Source organism: Arachis ipaensis, chromosome B6 (assembly GCF_059453495.1).
Source record: "Arachis ipaensis isolate K30076 ecotype BB chromosome B6, ASM5945349v1, whole genome shotgun sequence".
Lineage (NCBI taxonomy): Eukaryota > Viridiplantae > Streptophyta > Magnoliopsida > Fabales > Fabaceae > Arachis > Arachis ipaensis.
In genome coordinates, this window is record NC_142441.1 from 6,643,666 (window position 1) to 6,670,094 (window position 26,429).

Consider the following 26,429-nt stretch of genomic DNA (forward strand, 5'->3'; position numbering starts at 1 on the left):
GGTTTCTGCACATCATAGTTTCCTAATGCACATCATACGTTTGATGCTTTAATTCTAGTTATGCTATTGCCTAAGACAGTTGCATGAAATGAACCATTAGTTGACACTCATTCCTTCTGATATCCTCTTTGAACTTTCTACTATTAAGCATTACTTCATACAGACTAATTTATAATGATAGAACAGAAGTAAACATTATGCCATTCTAATCACTTTACTCTATCTAAAGTACAAAAACCACCAACTAGGAGACAATGATATCATATTTGATCTACTTTCTGAGGAGAAACTAATGGCATCTCAACAGATTTATTATGACAGCAAAATTAACACCGACTGAAATTCGAGACAGCAGATGGTGAGAATTTAATTACCTTTGATTTTGGACTAATGTTCAATGACATCATCAACAAGACCATCAAAACTAGGGATATAGCCATGTTATTAATACCAGGAACATGCCTTCAAAGAAAAAAGTGCAGATGTCTCCATATCCATCACAGAAAAACACTGTTGCTTTTGGCTTGGATTCTCAGGAAGCCAACTCTTACAAAATATTTCAATACCCCTTGAATTCACCCCGTATGACTGTTACATTGCATATCAGATAACCATCAATCATCTCATGACAACAACTAACCTTGTAGAATCTGCAATTTAGCATCAACGCCAGGTAGCTACTGCTTCATGCTGCAAAACAATAACTTATCCTCTGTCCTCTTCTTTCTCTTCCTCTGGATACCAATTACTTCCTTCAATTCTACACCGTTCCAAACAATAACTTATCCTCTGTCTTTCTTCGTATTGGCAATGTAAAATAATTAATAACAAAGTCATTTGTCCCTGCACTTCTGAAAAATATAGCGTTCTTTATATGATCTTCTGTTTTCTGTTTACCAAGAATCCTCTCCAACCTATTTTTGTATTATTTGAAATGTTCCAACTGTTTTCGAATTGAAATTACATTCTGCAATTAATAGAGAGACCAATGCAAATTCAGAAAAATTAACCAATCTATGTATACTTAATACTTCTATCCAACTATATCTATACATAAAGAGGATTTAGGTAAGTAATTTTGTACAAAAATATTTTTAACCAAATTGACAAATTAAAGCTAGGCATGAAACATATATTTGAGGGGAAAAAAAAAAGAAATTATAACCATTTCAGGCATGTGATAAATAAGATGTAGATAAAGAAAAAGAGTAGTGTTATAGATACACTGAGAGTTGGTGTAAGTGTGTCATAACCAGAACCATCAGAGGCAAAGCTGACTCCTGAGATGAGTTCTTGATTTGTGAGATTTGGATCCAAATATGGTGGCAAAAACTCTTTAAGCCCTAAATACGAAGCTGTGCATAATAATAATGTCATATCACTATAGCAAGCTAGCTAGCTAGTAAGAAATCAAATTTAATATGCACATACAGAATCAATCAAATTAAGGTTGTTACCAATAAATAAGAAGAAACAACACATATGAACCAGAAAAATAGAATCACTGATAAACAACTGAAACAAAGTTTCTTTAACATATATCAAACACAAATTGAAATTAAACTTCATTCAAATTCACACAAACCTTACCATAGAAAAAGCAATAAAACAAAATAAACTAAATAGAATATGAGTTTGGAAAGAAGCAAGAAAATATATATATATACAAGAGATAGGGTGAAAATGTTACCTGAAAGAAAGCGGGGGAAGCGGATTGTGCGGCGGCGGGGAAGTGGATTGCGTGGCGCGGAGAAGCGGGTGGCGCGGGCAGTGGAAACGGAAGCGGGTTGCGAGGCGGCTGCAGAAGCGGGTTGCACGGCGAAGATGAGCGGATGAGAGAGACGGCAGAGGAAGAGGAAGAGGAAGAAACCATGTCAATTACTATTGAAAGAGGACAAAACCCTATCAGAGCAAATAGTTTACAACGTTGAATCTGTGATCAAAATTAAAAAGGAAAAAGTGTAAAAGTTAATAAATGGCTCAATTTTTTCGAAATGGAGCCTGTATGTGAGTTTTGCATGGATATGGAGTTAAGGTGGGTTAGACATGTATGTGGGGCAGAGTTTTGGCAGCTTTTGGGAGTGGGACTCGGACGGTCCGAGTTTTGTGTTGTTGAAGTTTCTATACTGGGAGACGCACGGTCCGATTTGTGGTGGAGAGGGAAAGTGTGTTGTTGCAGATGAATCGGACCCTGCGAGATGGCTGGGGTGGAAGAGAAGACGCACGGTCCGAGTTGCGTGTAGCGGATGGAGTCGGACCGTCCGTTTTGGCAAGGGATAGTAGAACCGATTCACGAAAACGCATGGTCCGATTTGGTTGTTGAATATATTTTTGAATGAAGTTAACCAAGTCGGACGTTCCGAGTTGAGTATAGAGTCTATATAAAAGTGTGCAACGAGTTAGTGTTAGGTTATCCCTCTTCTTCTCCTTCTCATGCGCCGCTTCCTCCTCTGTTTCGTTCTTCTGGAAATATTTCATGGTTGTTCAAAATCAAAGAAGTGTGTAGTTAGTGTTATGTTTTTTTTTTGTGAGTAGGAGAAATGAGTGATAGAGTACTAATAAAGGTGTATTATTTTGGTCAAATTTTATTACAAACATCTGAAGGGGTAAAATTTATTTGTGAAAATCCAATAGATGTTGTTATTCCTTTTATCATTTCCTTTGAAGAACTCAAAGGTTTGATCTGTGAAAAGATTGATTCTGAGAGGGCAAAAAAAATATCCTGTGTTCTATACAGATATCCCGTATCGGTATTTGGTGGGTTTGTCCAATTTCAAACAAGATATGTGACGGACGAAGCGAGCATGCAGGAGATGTTTTCAATGTATATTGAAAACCGGGCGCAGATCTCGTTTATCGAGTTGTATGTTGAGTTTGAACAATCTGAGGCAGACCGAAACATTCTACGGGAAGATTATAATAGTGACAGTGAAGAAGAGTTCGAAAGCAACTACGAATGTGTTGGTGCAGATGGAGATGAAGATCATGGTGAGGGAAATATGGATCCAGATGTGACAGAGGTGGCAGATGCACTCGCAAACGATATGCCGTTTGGGGAGCCTTCATTCATGCGAGTTCTGGACTTGGAAGCCATGCATGTTCCGGAGTTTCCGGAATATATGACTGCAGGTACGTTAATATTTAAATTATTGTCTTTTTTATTTATTTATTGAATTATTTATGAATGAATTATTATTTATTACCCATTATTTAAGCATGCGTGGATGTCATGTATGTGTTAGACATTGAACCGGTTGACCTGATCCTATGTAAAAAAAAAATTTAAAAATAGTAGGAAGTTAAAAAAATAAAAGTCAACATATGTGTTAAGTAATGTTTGAAACATATCACGTTATTTTAAACGAATATAGAACATAGAATTTAATATTTTATTATTATTTACGTTAGGGTCTGATTTATGTCATACTTGATGCAGTTAATATTGATTTAGTATGGTTTTGAAATATATATGTATTTATTGAAATTTTTCCCATGCTTGTTGTCCTGGCAGAAGTTCCTATTGTCGCAGATGGTGAATTTGCTGTTGGGATGGAGTTTAGTTCCCGGGAAGCTGTTATTAAGGCAATAAAAGAGTATACCATACGACGAAGCGTAGATTACCGGGTTTATGAGTCTGAGCCTTTGACATTTTATGCCAAGTGTACACAGTATGGGTCAGGGTGTGATTGGCTTATCAGGGTTAGTCTGATCAGCAGGAAGTATTGTTGGGTTATAAGGAGGTATAATGGTAGTCACACTTGTACCAGAGCCACCATTTCACAGGATCATGCGAAGCTGGACTCCATCACAATTGCAGAAGCAATAAAGCCATTGGTTGAGGCTGATCCCTCCTTAAAGGTAAAGTCCGTTATAGCAGAAGTGCAATCGAAGTTTAACTATACTGTTAGCTATCGGAAAGCATGGTTGGCTAAGCAAAGGGCAGTAGAAAAAATATTTGGAGGTTGGGAGGCATCGTACGAAGCGTTGCCTATATGGTTTCAAGCCATGTGTCATAAGGAGCCATCAGCTGTTGTCCATTTTGAGACTATGCCTGCATACCAAGGCGATGACTTGGTTGGTCATATTCGGGTACTGCATTGAGTATTTTGGAGTTATTACCCCTGTATCAGGGCATTCAGACATTGTAAGCCAGTTGTCCAGGTGGATGGGACTCACTTGTACGGAAAGTATAAGGGTTGTCTCCTAGTCGCAGTCTCACAGGATGGCAACAACAACATCGTTCCAATTGCGTTTGCTATTGTCGAGGGAGAGACTTCTGATGCGTGGCACTTTTTCCTTAGTAACTTGCGTCAACATGTTGTCACTCGGGATGGTGTGGGACTGATATCGGACCGACACGAATCCATCAATGCAGCTGTGGAACGGAGTAACGGAGCATGGTCACCTCCTAGAGCTTTTCATATGTTCTGCATCAGGCATATAGAGTCGAATTTTCTGCGGAAATTCAAGGCACCGTACCTCCAAAAATTGGTCGTCAACATTGGTAATAATTTAAGTAACTTATTAACAGTAGTTAAATATTAATATTTGTTTTCGACTTTTATGATTTTTTTTTCTTTGGTTTCCTCTAGGATATTCCAGGACGGTGCGGGAGTATGAAGTGCGTTACCAGCGATTACGGGAACGGGGGGAAGCGTATACCAACTGGTTAAACCGAATTCCTCGCGAACAGTACGCATTGGCGTTTGATGGTGGATACCGATGGGGTCACATGACAACGAATCTAGTGGAATGCATCAATTCAGTGTTGAAGGGTGCACGCAATCTTCCTATTACTGCTCTTGTCAAGGCAACATTCTACAGGCTAAACGAGCTTTTCACCAGAAAAAGAGCAGAGGCAGAAGCGCGGATTAATGCTGGCCATGTGTTCTCCGAAGTCGTGACCTCGAAGTTGCATGCAAACCAACTTGCATCAGGAAACATACAGGTCAGTTGCTTTGACCGGCAGAATGAGGTCTTCGAGGTGCGTGAGATGCCAAGCGGACTGGAGTTTGCAGTCGATCTACGCGCCCTTCGATGTGATTGTGGTGAGTTCCAGGTGGACCGGATCCCCTGCAGACATGTGTTCGCATGTTGCGCAAACCAGCGACTGGATTGGAAGCTATATGTGCATGATGTGTATAAGATGGACCAAGTTCGGCGGGTGTACCGAGCAAGATTTAGGCCACTAGGTAACCCGACGACGTGGCCTGCGTACAACGGTCCTCGCTACGTACCGAATCCGTATCTGAGACGTGTCTCGAAAGGGCGCCCCAGGATGACGCGTTTCTTGAATGAGATGGACACGCGAATGTTACGTCGTCCTAGGCGATGTACGCTATGTGGAGCTGAGGGACACAGTCGTAGTAGATGCCGTCAGTCAGCTGGTAGAACTGCCGACGGAGATGCTCAGTAGGTTCACATTGTGGTAGGTGTGGCACGTCACTATTATGTCATGGGTTGTCATTTTGATAGAACTTGACCTGATATGTGGAACATTATGTAATGTTTTTCTGATGTTTTTATGTTAAAACGGTTTATGTATTGCAATGTGTTCCTTGTAGAACCGGCCGGTCCGGTTCAACCGGATTTTATGAATGACCCGGCTGGTCCGGTTCAATCTGATTTTCTAAAAAAACCGGCCGGTCCGCTTCAATCTGATTTTTTGAATGAATTGGCCTTTTCGGTGCAATCTGATTGTATAAATGAACCGGCCGGTCCGGTCCAATTGGGTTGTATACATGAACCGGCCGGTCCGGTTCAATCTATTATTCGAAATGAACCGTCCGGTCCGGTGCAATCTGATTTTATGAATGAAACGGCCTGTCCGGTTCAAGCTAATTTTATGAATGAACCGGCCGGTCCGGTTCACTCTGATTGTATAACTGAACCGGTCGGTCCGGTTCAATCTGTTTTTGTAATGAACCGGCCTGGCCTGTGCAATCTGATTTTATGATTGAACCGGCCTTTCCGGTGCAATCTGCATGTATAAATGAACCGGCAGGTTCCGGTCCAATCTGCTTGTATGACTGAACAACAATAATGGGTACATATACAGCACCTGTACCTTACTGCGTACTAAAGGTTAGCAATACCTGAATAGTGTCCGTAGTGCATAAATACTCTAAACATACAACATAAATGTAGTGCGTACATACTCTAAACATACAACATAAATGTAGTGCGTACATACTCAAAACATACTACATAAATACAACATGGTCCACGTGATTACTACTTAAATAAATAAGTTACAAGGCAACTACTTTCTCATGGCCCACTTCACATCCTTGACTAAATTCTTGCATTTCTTGGCCGCCTTTTTGATGACAGATGGAGTGTAGCGACTAGCACTGCGACGTGGTGGATCAATCCTCAGATTGTAACCTTTGGAGGTTTCATCCGGAGTGCGTGCATGACCTGTATAGAAATTATAAAAAATAATTAAATTATGCGCAGCAGGTAATCACAGCAAGACATAAACCACATAAGATTTACTAAAAGTAAAAAATAGATGCCAGTTATGAACATAAAATAAAAAAGTAATGGAACATGTAAAGTAGAATACAAAACATAATACCATCATTACGAGATTCTTCATCCTCGTCAAACTCCTCTATTTCATCGTCATCATGATCCTCCTCGTCATCCGGGTCATCTACTAGATACGCATCTGTCTCCCTCTCGGGTGTGTTAGCATCTTCTTCAATGAGTCCCATGGATACACGGTTAGGATTCTGACTAAAAAAAGCTCCGCGTCCGTCATTACTCCTACTAGAGTCAACCGACACAAACCCCCCAGAAGCAACCGATGATGTATGGCCCGGATACCTAGCATCCAATGAATACCTACCAGCCATGAAGTCAGGCTGTTGGCCATATTGTGGTAGTCCAGGATCTGCAGACATCAACCCAAGCAACTGGCTAAAGGAACCTCCTTCTCCTGTTTCAAATTGTGAGGTACCCCAATATTGTTGACTGATTGGAACTGATGGGGGGAACTGTGTCTGAGGTACATAATGGCTTGAGGACTGAGGTTGTTCTTCTGGAATCGGTGTTGGAGGTAATATATGCGGCGAATGTGGCTCTTCTACTTCATTGTCAGCATCCATATCCTGACTACCCTCATCGGTATCCTGATTATCCTCATCCAAATCCTGATCACCTTCCTCCATATCCTGATCACCTTCATCATTATCTTGACCCACAAGATTTGACATGTTCAAGTGGTTCCCATATTTTGATCGGTACCAATGCATGTATCTATCTAGTAGATCATGTGAAGGCATCGGAAGCTCAGATAGAATGTAGTTATACCTGTTTGACCAATGCATCACCCATTTTGAATGACTCGCTTCCGTGGCCCAATTAAGATTCTTGGGCCCCTTCAGGGTTTCTCCATGCGCCTTCTCTAGATTCCGCTCCTGACTAGGTAGTCCCTGAACCAAACCAAACTGTCGCCTAAATCTATCGGTAGCATGCCACTCGACACATTCAAATGATACCAACGGAACTGTAGCACTCCAAACCACCGACTGCATGTAGATTTCAGGAGGAATGATGTTCGGATCCACCCGATCCACAGCATAAGCAACCCAAACAAACTGGAAAAAATAAAGGAACCTCAACATAACAGTCCACAAAGCCAATTACAAAGACAATGCTGTATACTTATGTCTTAGACCCTAAACATAAAACTAATACTACTTTCATTGAAACATACCTGCCCTTCCTGAAGTTCATCAAATGACTTCCTAAAGTGAGCTAACTTCAAGTATCTAAATCGTCGGTCACCACGCTCCCAGTTCCGCCACCTATTATGATATATTCAATTACCTCAGCTACCATTAAATGAATCATAAATATCAACATACGGGTACATTCTAACAAATTATTACCTGTTTGCTAGTGGAAAACTTCGAGGTTCCCTAGGTAGCGGCGATAGGTATGGCATCCTGATCCAAGCCCAACAGAGTAGAAGTATTAGTGGACCATCTATTTCCTTGCAGTTAAAACGGGATGCACGGCATAATGCCCTGTAGAGATGTGCCAGGCATGCCGCTCCCCAACTATACTGACCAATACTACCAAAATCACGTAGCAAGGGTAGAAATTTCCAATGCACTCCTGCCCCAGACTTATCCCCAAACAAGATCGTCCCGATCAACAACATAATATGGCACCTCACATACCTCTGTATACTAATATCATCAATTAACTGTAAATTTTCTTTTAAATCACGCAGCCAGGTAAGTTTTATGCAACTAGATCTACAGTCAGACATACGCGGTGCAACTCCAAATTGAAGCAAACACTCCGCCTCCAACGCTTCATAACTGCTCATTGTCATCCCTGTGACCGGAAGACCATCTGTGGGAAGACCAAGAATCATAGCTACATCTTCAAGTGTCACAGCACATTCACCAATGGGAAGGTGAAACGTATGTGTCTCTGGGTGCCAACGTTCAATTAGAGCATTTACCAATGCTTTCTGACACTGCACTATCCCAATCTGAGATGCATGATAGAACCCGGTAATTCGCAGATGATCCTCCACCCTTTCGTTGTACCGATCCGGAGGAAGTGGATAGTTACATGTCAACATTCTTGATTTCTACAAAAAAACATAACAAATTACTAATCAAATTATTAAGAATTGCTAACTTACCATCATAAATTTATTGACTGAATCCTTATACAACTAAATCTCGTAACTTCTAAATTTAACTAGTTAATCCTCAAAAGTATTCATAACTGCTAATGAAACTCATTACAAATACATATATTCCTAATCATAAATCTCAACAATATTTACAACATCCACAATAATATCGAACATTAATTAATTAGTCTTTTGTTAAAAATTTTTTCCCCTGCAATACAAAATATTAATAAATCTGTATATGCCATCATTCATATTCTAACAACGCTAATAATTAACTTGCTAATAATAATTACTACAATTAAAATTATTTAAATTTTCCCATAAAGAAATATCTAACATGGCTTAACTAAAAAAACCTTTCTAATCAACTCAACATTAACACTTTACCACAATAATAATAACATCTAACCAAAATCGATAACAGTTACACTTAATTTCTTAAAAACACATTCAAATAACATTGGCTTACAAATAATAATTACACTACAATTAAATAAACTTATTAAAAATTTACGTTATGTTCTACTTACTACTACAGCCAAAAACACAAAACTAAAGAACAACAACAACAACATAACCATAACAAATTTTCTTATCATGATATATATAATTAATAATCTGTAAAAAAATATTTAAATAGAACCTAACAAATATTTAAAAATTAGTCATAACCATTCTATTTATATTCTACAACTACATATATCTAACAACTACATAATCAACACAAATTTTCTAATAATGATTTATATAATTATTAATCTGTAAAATAATTTTAAAGAAATCTAACAAACAATGAAAAATAAGTCATACTCATTCCATTTGTGTTTTTCAAATGCATGTCTAACAACAATATAATCATAAAAAAAATTTTAATCATCATAAATATAATTATTAATCTGTTCAAAATATTTTACAATAATCTAACTAATACTAATAAATTAGTCATAATCATTCTATTTATATTCTTCAACTGTGTATCTAACAACAATCATAATATTGAAATTTTATATTTTAATAATTATAACTATAAAAAAATTAAAAAACTCAAAAAAATTTCAAAAAATACTTACATAATCAGGATCACTGAGATAGTGAATAATATGAAGCTCAGATCGATCAACATCTTTAATTTTTGATTTTTTCCCCATTAATGTTGCTCCTCCACCATGCAAAGTTCAGAGAAATGAAGAAGAAGGCTTTGAGGGAGAAAGGTTGGTGGGAGTGAAGTGGGGATTCGGATGGTAGGAGAGCAGGTTTTCTTCTTTCTACGCTTATGATGCCCACCGATTAGGGACTCAACGGGGAAGCGCCGCGTGTCCAATCCAGCAATGGACTCGGACCGTTCGACAACTCAAATCCAAAGCGGACGGTCCGTGAAGCACGCCATCTCGGAGGGTCCGAGTCCCTCACCATCGTCATCCCAATACCCTGGACTCGGACCGTGCGTTTCCTGGCTTGAACTCGGAGGGTCCGAGTCCCATTCCCCCTGACACCACAACCAGGTTACACAACAAGCCACCCCCATATCCTTTGAATACACCACCAACGGTACAATATGGAAATTAAAAAGCGTTAATAAATACAGAGGTCAATTTTTAATTTTTAGTTTTTTCAAAAAAAAAAACGGGGTTCAATTTATAATTATTTTTAAGTGGGTTAATGATACACCCTCATAAAATATGGAGCAAGGAATCCGTTGCCGAAAAAACTATGTTATATGAATTATAATTCGTTGGCTTAAAAAAATCACTTTACCTCGTTAAAAAATGACTCATTCAATTTTATTTGTATATTTTATTTTTTTGTCATAAATGCTACAATAATTTAATAAGTAGTATTTATAGATTTCACATTACGTCGAAAAAAATCTAATCATAAACCTATAAATATAAAATCTAATCCTTTAACTAAATTAAATTAAATTAAATTAAATATCATAATAAGTAAAAATATAAACTAATAACCTAAACTAAAATTAAATATTATAACACGTAAAAATATAAATAACTTGAGGTTCACCGAAAAAATATGTTAAATAGAGTTGTTAAGCTGCTTCGATTTTCAAGAAAATATCACTTCAATTCAAATTACATGATTTTGATTTTATTTTTAAATTTAATTATTATATAAACCTTTTAAATTTTCAATTTTTCCTTGAAAAAATATAAAACTAACATGAGTTAATACAAGCCTAAATAAAAATAAAAGAATCAAGCTAAGTTTACTCATTTTATATTCATATATATATATATATATATATATATATATATATATATATATATATATAATGGATGAAATAGATGAAACAATTTAATGATAATAACTTAAATCTACTATAACATGATAAGGGTATGATAGGTACTGCAGGCAATAATAAAAGGTTAGCACTTAAGAGTGGTATCCATTGTTATAAGGTAGTTATGAATTTAGGTAGAGTTTTCTTATATTGCTGCATAGTTGCCTAATTACAATCCATCACCACCTATGCATATCTGTTATATGTATCATCAAGTATTCAGTGTAATAATCATTCACTCAATTCAGTTTACAATTGCTTTTACAATATTTTAAAGTAGTATAGGATTCAAATTAGATTGAATCATGATATTGTATTGATTTGTTGCGATTGGTTTTGTTGGTTTTTGTTTATGGATAAACTATTATTTTTGTTTACGAAGCTTATACCATTATCTCCATGAAAAGTAAGATTATCTTGATAAAATTATGCATTCTAAAAAAATATTAAAAGTTTTTAAATAATTCAAATTAAAAAAAATTAATAAAATAAATTTTGATTAATTTTTTTCATCTGCAGAACCAACTATAATGTTGATGAGATATGAGATAAGTGAATATGAAGATTTTTTTCTATCTGATGTAATGTTGAGTAATAAAGAAAAAAAATTCATACATATATATATATATATATATATATATATATATATATATATGAGTTCATACAAAAAAATTCATTTAATTCAACCTACTTTATCATGTATATCGCGATACATAAATTCATTTATAATATAGTTATTGTAAACTAACACATTATAAAATGTTAATTCAACTCTTCTAAGAAAATGCTCAAAATATGAATTGGATAACAAACTAAATATTTTTATTAGTTTTTTTATTTTTATTAGTTTTTATTTTGTTGTAAAGTGAACAATAAATAAATTTCGAGTTCTTTAATCTCTTTTGTACTTTTTCATTCATAATATTTAATTATATCTTTATTTTTATCGTAATATTTATCATTATACTAATAATAATAATAGTAATAGTAATACAAATACAAATAGAATTGTCCTGCTAGGGTTTTGTATAAGAAAGTGTGTGTGAATATTGAGTAAATTTTTTTATTTGCAGAGTCAACTATAATGTTGATGAGTAGATATAAGATAAGTGAATATGAAGATTTTGAAATTAGTCTTTTAAGCTTTTCATGCTCAGAGTGCTCCTGGTGATGACGAATTTACAGCTAAATTTTTTCACTTTTTTTGGGATATAGTTGGAGGTGACATTTTTAAGGCAGTGAGAAGTTTCTTTCACAGTGGCAGAATTTTAAAAAGCTTCAATCATACTCAAATTTGTTTGATTCCAAAGGTGCCAGATGCCAGTGACATGACTCAGGTACGACCGATCAGTTTGTCTTCAGTTATGTATAAAATTATTTCTAAACTTATGGTGCACCGATTACAAGGTATTATGAATAAAATTATAAGTCCAAATCAGAGTGCGTTTCTCAAAGGAAGACTCATTTCAGATAATATTCTAATTGCCCACGAATGTATGCACTATTTGAAAAATAAGAGAAGTGGGGCAGAGCATGAGATGGCTATTAAACTAGACATGAGCAAGGCTTATGATAGGGTTGAATGGCATTTTTTATGGTATATTATGGATAAGCTGGGGTTTGATGCTAAATGGATTAACTGGACTAAGGAATTGGTAACGACTGTTTCTTACTCTGTTGTTGTGGAAGGTCAACCATTTGGCTATTTTAGGCCAAATAGGGGCATCCGACAGTGTGACCCCTCATCTCCATATCTCTTTCTCTTTTGTGCAGAAGGACTTTCCTTCTTGCTACACAAGGCAGAGCAAAACAGATTAATTCAAGGAGTTCAAGTTAATCGGAGATGCCAAACAATTAATCACCTTTTGTTTGCTGATGATTCAATCCTTTTTTGCAAGAGCGCACCTAATACAAGCCAAAGCATTCTAGAATTGCTAGAGACCTATGAGGGTTTTAGTGGGCAAAAAGTCAATTTGAATAAGTCGGCTATCTTTTTCAGTCACAACACTCCTCAGAACACAAGACTAGCAGTTGCTCAAACACTAAATATTGAACATATCGGAGCACAAGACAAATACCTGGGACTGCCCTCTATTGTTCAAAAATCAAAGAAAGCAACATTTGGAGTTATCAAGGATAAAGTTCAGAAGAGGATTCTGGGTTGGAAAAGAAGTATATTGTCATCAGGTGGCAGGCACACGCTATTGAGAGCGGTGGGGGAGGCGATTTCTATTTATACACTTTCTTGTTTCAAGCTCCCGGACACGCTGTTGACTGAGATTCATAGCATGCTCTCGCAATTTTGGTGGGGTCAAAAAGGCGCAGAACGAAGAATAGTTTGGATTAAATGGGACACAATGACGAGACCAAAGAAAAGATGGAGGGCTGGGGATCAAGGATCTAAGGGCGCAAAATTTGGCTTTATTGGGCAAGCAATGTTGGTGTCTAATGAAATACCCTAATTCTACTATATCAAGAATGCTCAAAGCTAAATATTTCAGATATACAGATTTCCTACATGCAGAGATAGGAAGCGTACCGTCGTGGGGTTGGAGAAGTGTTCTTGAAGGGCGCAAGGTGATCGAGAAAGGCTTGTTATGGAAAATAGGCTCTGTCACTAATGTTTGCATCTTCCATGACCCCTGGCTCCCACCACCAGTGCCCCTTAATGTCCCTCAAAATGCACTCACAATCCCACCAAATATGCAAGTGTATTACGTTAGTGCGTTACTAAATCCTGATAGAAGTTGGAATAAAAATCTGATTGAGTCGATTTTTTCAGTTGATATATGCAATAAAATTTTTTCAATCAAACCAACAGAGGAGGAGGACGAAGTTAATTGGTGCTGGACAAAATCTGGTATATATGAAGTTGGGTCAGGATACAAAATTGCTTATGGATTCTTTCATTCTCCTACTTCATTGAGGTCCCAGAACATACACAACAGAGTATGGAATAGCATTTGGGAGTTGAAATTACCACATAAAATTAAGATTTTTCTATGGAAAAGTCTTCATGAAAAGCTTCCGGTGTTGCAACAAGTTCACAGCCGGTTCGCATCCACTCCTGCCACTTGTCCAAGATGCATGTTGAAGGCTGAATCAATTTCTCATGCTTTGTTCCAATGCCCCCTGTCTTCAATAATATGGAGCCTAAGTTTAATAACCCCTGACCTATGGATGAGAGAAGAAGAAACTTTTTTCAATTGGTGGCAACGAGTCTTATCATGGGCAGTGGCTCAATTCGACGGTAGACAAAAGACCCTCCTCATAGCGGCGTTGTGTTGGAGCACTTGGAAAGCGAGGAATCGGTGTGTTTTTGAGAAGGTAATAAGCCCAGCACCAGAGATAGTGAAAAAAGCTAGCAATTTAGTGCGTGAACTCGTGAACCATACCTAATAGATGCTACTTTTTCTTTACTCTTACTTTACTCTTCTTTAAGCTCTTAGTCTTTCAGTCACAGCTGATGATAAATGGGAATACCCAATTCTTTTGTACTTCCTTATGGAAACACTTTTATTTTATATTAATAAAATAATATTTATCTTTAAAAAAAAAAACAATATTTTTAAAATTTTATTTTGATAGACAAATCAATTCCAATTTATTTTTTTGACAGAATAATTATCTAAATTAATTTAATAATTTTAAAAATGAATTATTTTAGTCTAAAAAAATTAATATACAGATTAATTTTAATATAATATTAAATAAATTAAATTATGAATATACGTTAAAATATAAAATATATATTAAAAATAAATTAAATTATATATATAGTAGTTGATTTTAATGCGTAAAGAATTTTTTTTAATAGACTCTACTTTTATATTATTATGAAATAAAAAAAACTAAACACACAAGAAATTGCAATATGAAAAGAAATAGGATCTACCGAACAAGAATATTCCAAAGAATGTAGATTTCTGAATTTGATTCATATAATTTGTAAATAAATTTTTTAAAAAAATCACAAACAAGAGCATCAGCCACATTATTTTTTCTATTTTCAATAATCAAATCACATAATTTGTAAATAAATTTTTTAAAAATCACAAACGATAGCATCAGCCATATTATTATTATTTTTTTTCAATAATCAAATCACATCTTAGGAACAAGATCAGATTAATCTTAAATTAAGGATATATACAAATTCAAAATAAAAGAGCTATGGTTGCTTTTGATTTGCATTTTGATTTTTGGTATTTTTTATATAAAATTTTGTAAAAAAAATAAAATAAAAATAAAAAATATAATTTTTTTTATTTTTACTGTTGATGTATTTAATTTGTATTTTTATTTTTTATTTTTTATTTTTTAAATATTTTTTATTTTTAAAATTTTATTAAATTAAAAATCAAAATAAAAAATAAAATTTTATTTTTTTATAAAATCTAAAAAACCAAAAAATATAAAATTAAAATACAAACCAAGGCACCTTTAGATTTCATTTCTAATGGGTGCGTAAGTCTTGGAAAACACTCCTCTGCAATTCCTGGCTGATGGAAGAAGGTACAAGAGATTTCAAGTCTAAAAGTTGCAGTTAAAGGTTTTTCCCCAGCCATGTATTAGTGTGTTCTCTGTTGTGGGTGAGATTTGGTGTAACCCAGAATAATAACCAAAAAAAGAAATAAAAAAAAATAGCCCCTCTTCCTTCTAAGTTGTAACCTGCTACATACACTCGATTTTGGGTGAACAGCGGCAAAACTCAATTTACAAATATACCTCTACTTTATCATAAGAATAATAATTTTTCACAACTAGCCACGCGGTAAAAATATTTTTTTACTATACAAGTCGTATAATTAAGAATCCCCTCTACTGTAACATGCAAATTAAATATATCTCATAAGTGACACATGTCCACCTATTATTAGTTAGTTAACATATTGAAATAAATTAATTTCAATAACCCAGATAATTCATATTGAATCACCAAAAATATATCATAATGCGAAAGCGTACCTTTATTCATAAAAATAAAAATTTGACAGAAGAATTTGGATCTTGTAATTCTTTCGATCTTCCTCAACCAAAGTCTTTTGTATTCCTAAGTGGCTGAATTACAACTCTTTTGATGGGAAAAGAGTAACAAAAGCGGCTTTAGTATTTTGGGGACTGAAACCCTAAAAACTTATTTATATTTGAGTATGACACCCATTAAACCCTAAAACTCAAATAAAATAGTATCTAGAGTCTAAAAGATAATATATCTAAAAAAAAAACTCATGAATTATGCATTTAGTATGCAATACTGCTTTAACTACGTATATTCTCAGCTTCACATTTTTGTTTGCTTAGCAATATAGTTCTCTTATTTTCTGGCCCTTAGTGCCTTTTCGGGTCCATAGTTTGACTGAAGCATCCAAGGTTAATCCTGAGTTATGCAGTTTATCTAAAACTACTTAAAACTTTAGGTACTCTTTGTGCTACCAGAGTTTGCTTTTTATCCAAAGGGTTGTTTTAGTAGCTTATTGTACTAGAATCTCCAATTACTATTTATTTTGGTGAATAACTATTATACTTATGGCAACTAGGATGTTTGTTTCTCGATGCCTCTTTGCCGTTCGAAAGTGGAACAAGCTAGTACCAAAGATTTGGTTGAGCTCTCGGAGATAGAGAAGCAAAATCTGGGGCAGGTTTGTATCTATATGCTATTTGTATATAATTTGTCTGTCACTGAACTTGAACGATTTCCTGACATATTGAGTTTCTCTCTGCGATTTATGGATAACTTTATACTCATCAATTATTACTGATAGTGTGACAGCTCTATTACAGATAATTTCTTCATTCAAAATATCAAAAGTATCATGTTTCATGCAATAAACAACCTTAACCAGCCGATTCAAGGCAGTTTTCCTCTGAGAGGTTGGAAACATTGCATCTGTTAATGACTGTGCAGCCTTATTAAATTCAACCTGCATGCAAGAGAACACCATTTTAAGTTGTATAGAAACTTAAGAGAAGTCTATACCCATAAAATAACTCTTCACCTCGTATTTTTTCACATGTGAAAATCTGTCTCTACGAAAAAATGTCGCACTACCATCAATTGTATGGGCATTACCAAGGAATACCTGCAAGACCTCCATCATCTCAGCTTAACAACAAAAGAAAAAACTTAAAAATTATGTAAATAACGAAGTAAAGTTCAACAACAACCTCATTTGTTTTTTTCTTGTAAAGACCATAATAACCATGTTTATCCAGTTCAGGGGCAAAAAATTCCTCATAATGATCACTTTGAACCTGTGGTTGACATAAAGAGCTATTTACTTAGAACCATTCAACGAATAAAGAGTTTAAAAACCATTAAAAAAAATTCTCATCACATCTAACAGCACATGAACATACCTCCTGAAGACAAATAATATCAGCACGGTAACCAACTATTTCTCGTAACAAATTTTGCCTGCGATAAAGCCACGAAAGAGCCCACGAAGGGCAGTAATTGTATAATTCACTTGAGGCATATGAATCAGACAATATGTTGTATGATAGAACCGTAAAAGATCCCGAAGATGTTATACGCCCTTCTGCATCTAAATGCCCCATCCCATCAACAGGTATCATTTGACGTGGACTAGGCGAAGGAGCAGGAATGACACGGGATGTTAGTAGAGTGCTAGCATGCCCCACGGTAAGTTTTGTCTCTGCATCAACTACAACACACTTGAACTTAAGTACATGACCAATGTCATCAGCAGTAGGGATGTATGTCTTAGAACGTCCAACTTCAAACCACGTTTCACCCCCACTTCGTTGTGTAACTGCTGCCGGATACACAGGTGCAGCTCCATTTGTCAGGCTAGCACTTGAAGCAGAGGCAGATAAGGTGGTATTGGAAGATCCAGAACCAGAATTATTAAATCGCCCAAATAACTCCTCCTCTTCATTTCCGTTGTCATTAACTGCGCTTGCAGCACGGTCATGTAAGACACCATGATGCTGCCATGCATCTGAAAAACACTTTAGCGCATCAGGTATTTTAGCCTTAACACAACCTAGGCACTGCAGTGTAGCCTGCTCGGATGGATGTATGCTACAAACAGCAACTTTTTTATCACTTTGTACACGATACCTGCCAAAAGTCCAAATGGTGACCTCAAATAGCAGACACTAAAAGATTCAAGTTTAATACGCCAAAATAGCTAAATGAGCTAAAACCTAACAGCAAACACTACATACACCCACTTCTAAGAAACAAGAAACACAATTCAAGATCATCAAGAAAGATAAATAATTCTTTCACAATAGGGTAAAAAGAAGATGCGAATAGAGGGAAGTGCACTAACCACTTGTAACGCAAGAAATGGCCATCTGAGGGGTTGATCTCGGAAACATCATCGGTGGTAACGGTCCTGTCAGGGCGGCAGAGCACATAAGGTGTTAACTCACATCCTACGATGGGAATATCGGAAGGGAGGTGCACTCGCACCACGCTCAGCATGCTTCACTCTTCGCAATCTTCACAGCTCTCTGACCTTATCAACACCACTCTTCTCCTTCTACTGCTGCTTTTGCTTCTTATGCTACCGCCCGTAACTGTATGTGTAATTGTAACACAACGCTTGCAGGGGCGGATTGTTGGCGGATCCGCCATTTACATGACCCGGCTAGCCGCCAGCCTTGACGGAATTTCAATCAGAACAAACCCTAGGAGGAAAATTGGTGGCGCAATAGGAAAGCTTAGCGATTGGGGAGCGGGGATTTGATGGGCGAAGCGATCTGGAGGATCGGATATTAGGGTTTTAGAGAGAGGAAGAGGAGAGCGATCGAAGATTAGGGTTTTTACTACTGAGGATGTGAAAGAAATGGTTTCGTCTCGTATGGTTTCTTTCTTGGTGTGTGTGTGTGTGTGAGAGTGAGTGTAAATTGGGAGGAAGACAAGAAACGATTATTTAATCTTGTTTTGTTTTTCATTTTCCTATTTGTTTTTTTTTTTTTTCATTATGTGTCTACATCAACGTGCAGATAATTTTTAAACTAACAAATATTCACATTTTTTAGAATAAAAATACATTTAGTCATTTAAAGAAATAGAAGACTTATCTGATACGTTAATAATTCCATCAATATGATCACAGCACTACAAGAAAAATACCCATTCAACCACACTTTTTTTAAGCTACATTTGAAAAGCGTATTCTATTTAGAATAGGCTACGCTTTTCTCAGTGTTGCCTTTTTATAAGAGAAAAGGAAACACAATACTGGCATCATTTAAAAAGTGTAGCCTTAGGTATTATAGAAATCACTTATAAAATGTAGCTGTATGTTGATATCTATGAGTTCACTTTTTGTATTAAAGAGAGTGCTTTTAAAGGATAGCCTATTTATTAAGTTTTGGGTGCACTTTAAAAGTGATGCCTAATGTATCTAAAGCCAAAAGCTTACACTTGATAAATTTTTTTTCTCATTTTCTCAAAAGCAAACTCACACACTTAGTCAAATTTTTGTCCCTTCAAAACTCACACTTAGTAGCCTTCGAAAACCCTCTCACCATCAAAAAAGATGTAAGATCCAAAATTTTCGAAAAATATTACTATGAGTTAATTTCAACTTATATATTCTTTAAAAATTTTATTTTTAGAAATTATTTTATTAAAAGTAATTAAATCAAGTTTTGATAATTAAATTGAAAATTTTACTTAATCTTATAATTATTGAATAATTTTATATATTTAAATTATATAACTTAATAGTTGTAAAAGAATAAAAATTTTATACGATTTAGTTAAATAATTGAGATTTTGAAATTTAATACTCTGATTTTTATAAACAAAAAATAAATTATATTTTTAATTTTAAAATTAGAATATTTGATTAAAAATTGATTAGTAAATTGATAATTAAGTAGTATTTTTAAAATAATTTTAAAAGAGTAAATTAGATTTCAATTTTTTATAATATACTTTAATTTTATTAAAATTGACCAAACCCCAATTTACCCAACATTTTTAATTTCACTTTTGTCCCAAATTATATCCTAATTCCTAAATTAATCCCCAAAAGCCCTAACCCTTTCTAACCTAGCCACCGCCAATGTTTCCCTTCTCTGACCAATACACAGCAGCAGTTTTCCTTTCTTCCTAATTCAACCTAAGACACAGCAGCAGTAAAAGGAAAAGAGGGAAAAGGGATAGCGGAGAGAAAGAGAGAACCGAGGGGGAAGAAGAGAAGAGGAAGGTTGCGCAGGCGCCACTGGCCATCGCCGCTTCGTTGTCGTCGTCCTCGCGAGCCGCCACCGCCGGCCTGGAGCCCGCCGCTCGTGTCTCGCCGCGGGACTTGGTGCTGTCACTGCCATCGCGTCGTTTGGAGAGGAAGAGTCGTGCCTGAGAGAGGGAGAATCAGGAGGAGCGTCGCGCAGGAGGGAGGTGACGCCTTGTTGTCGCGGTGCTTCCATGGCCACCGACGCGCCACCGCACTTCATGGTAACCGCCGAAGCCTTTGTCACCACAGACACAGTCAACGCTGATTAGGGCAGAGGAGAGTGGAAAGCATGAGAGATGCACGGAAGACAGAGGAGCAGAAACGCGACAAGGGGGAGAAGGGCGAGGTCTGCTCTCATGCCGTCCTGCTCCGCCACCGCTGCTGCCATCGATTAGATTGAATTTGTATGCTCTGCTTTATCACCACTATGGTTTCTATATTCTGATTTTAATTCTAGTCCTTACTTTATCTTGAATCCCCAGGATTGTAATTGCTTTTAATTCCTATCCAATTTGAATATTCTGTTTTGCTGCAACCATGGCCACTGCTGTGAGGACTAATGTGAGGACTAACATTATCGCTATATGGCTTTTTATTTTCTGTTTATAACTTACTTCAATTTCTCTTGGTTTACAGTCACTAAGAAAAATGAACCACCCAAATATTGTGAAGCTAAAGGAAGTTATTCGAGAAAGTGACATTCTGTACTTTGTTTTTGAGTACATGGTGGGTGGCCAGTTCTTCATTAGATGTGGTCTGCATCATCTTGTGCAAAGTCCAGTAATTGATGTTTCAATTTTTTGGGTGATTTAGGAATGCAACCTGTACCAACTTATGAAAGACAGGGAGAAGATGTTTTCTGAGGGTGAAGTTAGGAATTGGTGTTTTCAAGTTTTCCAAGGTCTTGCATATATGCACCAGTGGGGATACTTCCACCGTTATCTGAAGCCTGGTACATTTATCATTGCATCCGAATCCTTTGTTAAATGTGCTATATGATAAAATAGAGAACATGCTTTTTGAGTATGTTAGCCTTTTTTTTTTCAAACTTCTCAAGAATTACCTAGCTTTTTCTATCAATTATGAATCATTTAGGTTGACATTTTAATGAAGTTGTTATTGTGCAGCAAATGGAGATTTATTCTATGGTCTATTCTGATTTTGGCCTAGCACGTGAGATCAGTTCACAACCACCCTACACTGAGTATGTCTCCACACGGTGGTAAGTGCTTTCAACTTTTGTATGTAAATTGTTCAGTTGTGTATTGTGCAGTTTATAAGTTGTACGCTGGCTTCTGTTAGGTATCGTGCTTCTGAAGTGCTACTTCAATCTTATCTGTATAGCTCCAAAGTTGGTAAGTATATGCTTTAAACAGCGATAATGATCAAATTAATACTGTTTGGAGTGATGATAAGTACCATTTTATTTACTGAATTTTCTGTCACTCATTTAGACATGTGGGCAATGGGTGCTATAATGGCTGAATTGTTCTCTCTTCGTCCTCTTTTCCCTGGTGCCAGGTAGTCTCTCTCTCTCTCTCTCTCTCTCTCTCTCTCTCTCTCTCTCTCTCTCTCTCTCTCTCTCTCTCTCTCTCTCTCTCTCTCTCTCTCTCTCTCTCTCTCTCTCTCTCTCTCTCTCTCTCTCTCTCTGGTTCCTTATGTTGTGTTATGTGTTCTTGATTGGTAATGTTTATCTAATAATTCTCAGTCCTGGTTTTTGTGAATCTACTTCAAGTTTCAAATGACACTTTCAAACATGTGCTACTGACCTACTGTACCAATTTCAATATGATAATGCCTGAATTCAAAAGGAAAAGAAAGAAAATAGAAAACAAGTACTTTAGTAGCACAAAGAGTCAACTTTGAAAGTTTGACACATTGTAATTTGATCTTATATATTGATGGGTAAATTACTTTAATTAGTAAGAATCTCTAATCCACAAATGTTTGTGTTTTGGCTGCTAGAATCAGACTATTTCGTGAACAGTATTGTATGACAAGAAGACTGGAACTAATTTGCTTCAATGGCCAGTGGAAGAAATAGAGAGCTTGAGACTTAGCAGTGATGAATTTAAAGAATTATTGGTTAAACCTGGCACAGTAGTGCCATTACACATTGGCCCTGCAACACAGGATTTTTCCATAGTTATTGGTTGCATTGTTACAACTTGTATCTCACAGTAATCATGGTTTTACTTTACATTTTCCTGATTTTTATTTATTTATTTATTTATTTTTTGTTGTTCAGTTGGACATATTTTTTGGACCATTTGGCATTTTGGCTATTGCAAATGACCAACTTTCTGAACTAACACCAATTTATTTCTGTCTTTCAAATTATGGAAATGGAACCTCAACTACTACAACTATTACTACTTCTACTTCTACTTCCTTCTGTGTTGATGAAACTAGGTACTATTAACTAATGAATCATCATCATTCATATTTGTTTCTTCCTTTATTAGGAGAAAGTGACAAAATATATGAGTTGTTGGATAATAATGCAGGTCATTAAAGGCACCTGATGTATCAAAGCTAGTTTTCGGAAGCAAATTGCCTATTCTAAGTGATGAAAAACTATCATTGAAGGTATTGGTAAGTAGTGTCAATTAACCTATTTGGTCTCACGTGACTTGATTCACGAGATAATATTAAAATTGGATTATCAAAAATCACACATAAGTCGATATGGTTCATTAAACTGATTAAAGATTCAATACTTTCAATTTAGTTCTTGAAAGATATCACTATGTGTCAAGTTGGTAAGTTAACTTTACTACTATGTCACTAATGATCGCTGACATATGGAGACACCTGCACTCTTTTCTTTGAAGGCATGTTAAGCATATCATCTAATTAACTTGTGGCAATGACTTCTCAGCTTTTCGAGGCAAAAAAACGAGAGCGGGCCTTTACGAATAGAGGACGTCGGAATCAGTTGCGCTCAATGGGAGAAGCCAAGAATTTGCTTCAATATATGTTCAATTCAGTCGCAGATGTTAGGTGCTCTATTTGACATCAATTTATTTTTTTCTCTTCTATCAGAAGATTAATAACTTTTATTAGAAGATACTTATGTAGAATACAATATTTTGGTTTTTTATAGTTTATTAGTAGTAAATTCTAAGTGGTCTAATCTAATGTATATTTTGATATGGGTATATTTAATTTAGTGTGAGATGTATGAATACTCATTTATGATCATCCCAATATTTTTAGTTCATTATAAATATATTTTGTTAAAGGATATTTTTTATTATTTAAAGAATATTGTATGGTATTATTATGTATTTATTTTTATTTTATAATTTTTGACTAATTTAATTAAAAAAAATAGGATTATATATATAATCATATTACTAAATATTAGGTTTTAAAAAAATTATTAGAATATATATATATATATAGAAAATAAAAAAAAAACAATGAGGGGCCTAAGGCTACACTTATATACAGTAGCTATAGTATACAAAAAAAAAAAGAGGGACCTAAAGCTATACTTATAAAAAGTAGCTATGGTACACAATGTGGCTACGCTTTACAAGTGATGCAGTAGCGTTGAAAAGCGTAGCCTTTTCTGAAAAAATGAAAGTTGAAAAGCGTAGCCTTTGGTCCTGGACAGCATCACTTGAAAAGCGTAGCCTATTTCCAAACGCCAAAAACGTAGACTTTGGTGCAGAAAAGCGTAGCCTTTGAGAATAGGCAACGGCCGAATAGAAATCACCCCAAAAAGCGTAGCCGTAGCCCAAAAAGCGTAGCCGTAGCCTAAGACATCATTTTTTTTCACTTTTGGCTACATTTTTCAAGTGTACCTGAATGGGTGTTTTTCTTGTAGTGCAGATTGCATTTGTTCTAATAAAAAGATAACATGCACGTTGACCTTTTTCACAATACACATGTCATTTACGTGATTAATTAGTAGTATATAGTGATTTAATTAAGCAAAAGCTAAGGCAGAAAAAAAAGCAGGAGATCTTCTATTTATTAGTTTTGTGTATCATTTCATATTGCACTAATAATAATTTAACAAACCAACTTAGGTTGGTCGAGTGGTTAGCTTACTCATCCGCTTAAATAAGTGTCGGGAGATTGAATTTTATGTGTATTAATTTATTGTAATTGGTTTTATTTGGTTTTTTTATGGATAAATTATTATTTTTGTTTATAAATATTCAAAATGCTGGTAAAGATATTCATAATAAAAATAAAATTTACTTTATACTATTATACCCATGAAAAATAAAATTATTTTGATAAAATTATGTATACTTAAAAAAATATTAAAATTTTTTAAAGGATTCAAATCCTAAAAAAAAATAATAAAATAAAATTTGATTAATCTTTTTCATTTGCAGAGCCAACTATAATATGGTGAGAATATGAAGATTTTTTTTTCTATTTGATGCAATGTTGAGTAATAATAATGAAAAAAATTCATATTGATAAAAATATAATTGAGATCATACAAAAAATTTATTTAATTCAACCTATTTTTATTATAAGAGATGCATTGAATACTATTGGATTTACAGTGAGATTCAGCGTCGCACATTAGCGTCGACTTTACCGACGAATTTATTGACGGTTTTGATGTGGAATTCGTCAGGTCAAATCATTAACAAGTGGATTTTCGTTTCCGACGATAAATTTACTGGTAATAATTAAAGGAAAAATGAGAAAAATAGCGCAAGAAATGTTGCGTGAGATTTGTCTGTCAGTAAACCCATTAGTGAAACATTGCATTTTGGTGACCCGTAATGTGTTACTGTCGGATTTATCCGCCGGTAAATTCGACGGTATCGAGTCCTAAAATTCGAAGCGCAAATCCTCTCCCCATACATTTCAAAATCTCCTCTCTCTCTAACCTCTCTTCTCCCACTCTCTCTCTAATCCTCTCCTCTCTCCGCCGCTACATCAGCCTTGTCGGCGCCTCTTGTCGCCGTCTCCTCTCCTTGTACTATCCCCTCTCTGCGATGACGAATTTGCTCAAGTCGCGTTTCTATTCTGTAAAGAATCTGCACGGCTTCTGCTCTGCGACGAGAAATTTGTTATGCCGCCGGCCACCTCCTTTATAGTTGGTCGTTTTTGCCATTAGATTTTTTTGAAATTAATGTTTCGATTTTGCTGTGAAATTGATTTTAATATCACGGTACATAAATGATAAATAGATAAAATATTTTATATTATGAACTAACACAATATAAAATATTAATTCAACTCTTATGAATTTTTTTTTTAAAAATATGAATTGGATAACAAACTAAATATTTTTATTAGTTTTTTTTTGTTGTAAGGTGAACAATAAATAAATTTCGAGTTCTTTAATCTCTTTTGTACTTTTTTATTTCTAATATTTAATTATATTTTTATCTTTATAATAATATTGATCTTATTAATAATAATAATAATAGAATTATGTCCTGTTAGGATTTTGTACGGAAGTGTGTGTGAAACTGGAGTCCTAGTGCATGAAAAGTCAATTTTATGATCTAGGAAAAGACCGATCGAGTGAGTGATTACACAATATCTACATGAAAAAGAAAGGAAGAGAGAGATCTAAATCCACCTATTAATGTGGAGTTGGTGATATTGGAGAAAGAGGATGTTAAGGAAGGTTTTGGCATTGGAATATTAGAAGGAGTGTTTACCGCAATTTGGAATCGTCATGGAAGGATTTCGGAGGATCAAGCCACATGGGACAAGGTTTTTCATTTTTTTTTTCCGCAAAAGAGGCTGATTTTAAATAATTAATTTTAAAATTTATTATCTAAAAAATAATTTCAAATTATGAATCTAATTGTGTAAATTTTTTTATAATGTATTAAAATTAAACTCTTATACACATTATTTTTAAAATTATTTATATTATGCATGTGTAAAATAATTTTTTCTGACTTAATAATATATAATTAAATGCATATGCAAAATAATTTTTGCAAACAGGGATTCAAAATTTAAAATTTTTTTTCATCAAAGGTGATTAAACTAATAAAATTAGAACAGGGATTATAAATTAAATTGAATTAATTTAAATTACATTTTAAATTACAATAGTTTAGAAAAATTTTTTTGCAAATACTGAGTAGCTAGAGACAATAATTAAACAACCAAATAAGATGTGAGCATTATAATGTGAATCTAAAACAATCAAGCAAAAATTTGCTATTAATAAAAAAAATATCAAATGAAATGATTTTCTAAAACTAAGAGAACCTCAATTGTGAGTAAATATTCTGCACCTCCATATTAT

General features: G+C 34.9%; 4 protein-coding genes across 4 annotated transcripts; 2 read left to right on the forward strand and 2 right to left on the reverse strand.

Annotated features, from left to right (window-relative positions):
- The first annotated feature begins 2,804 nt into the window (after positions 1-2,804).
- On the forward strand, positions 2,805-5,416 carry LOC148554486 (uncharacterized). The gene is made up of 4 exons (XM_088490340.1): positions 2,805-3,129; positions 3,512-3,923; positions 4,131-4,504; positions 4,593-5,416. Exons 1-4 carry the CDS (start codon positions 2,805-2,807, stop codon positions 5,414-5,416), a joined length of 1,935 nt encoding a protein of 644 aa, XP_088346466.1.
- Positions 5,417-6,262: 846 nt separating this feature from the next.
- On the reverse strand, positions 6,263-9,813 carry LOC110264542 (serine/threonine-protein phosphatase 7 long form homolog). Its single transcript, XM_088491995.1, has 5 exons — positions 9,736-9,813; positions 7,899-8,614; positions 7,724-7,814; positions 6,581-7,604; positions 6,263-6,420 (listed from the first exon to the last, which is right to left on the reverse strand). The coding sequence occupies exons 1-5, from the start codon at positions 9,811-9,813 to the stop codon at positions 6,263-6,265; spliced, it is 2,067 nt and encodes a 688-aa protein (XP_088348121.1).
- A 6,054-nt stretch (positions 9,814-15,867) lies between these two features.
- Positions 15,868-18,839, reverse strand: LOC107646318 (carbon catabolite repressor protein 4 homolog 1-like). The gene is made up of 5 exons (XM_016350509.3): positions 18,263-18,839; positions 17,322-18,048; positions 17,130-17,216; positions 16,961-17,044; positions 15,868-16,885 (listed from the first exon to the last, which is right to left on the reverse strand). Exons 1-5 carry the CDS (start codon positions 18,415-18,417, stop codon positions 16,619-16,621), a joined length of 1,320 nt encoding a protein of 439 aa, XP_016205995.2. The 5' UTR covers positions 18,418-18,839; the 3' UTR covers positions 15,868-16,618.
- A 2,470-nt stretch (positions 18,840-21,309) lies between these two features.
- LOC107647939 (uncharacterized) lies at positions 21,310-23,195 on the forward strand. The gene is made up of 5 exons (XM_088492160.1): positions 21,310-21,401; positions 21,482-21,534; positions 21,634-21,700; positions 22,687-22,774; positions 23,061-23,195. The coding sequence occupies exons 1-5, from the start codon at positions 21,310-21,312 to the stop codon at positions 23,193-23,195; spliced, it is 435 nt and encodes a 144-aa protein (XP_088348286.1).
- Positions 23,196-26,429: the final 3,234 nt, after the last annotated feature.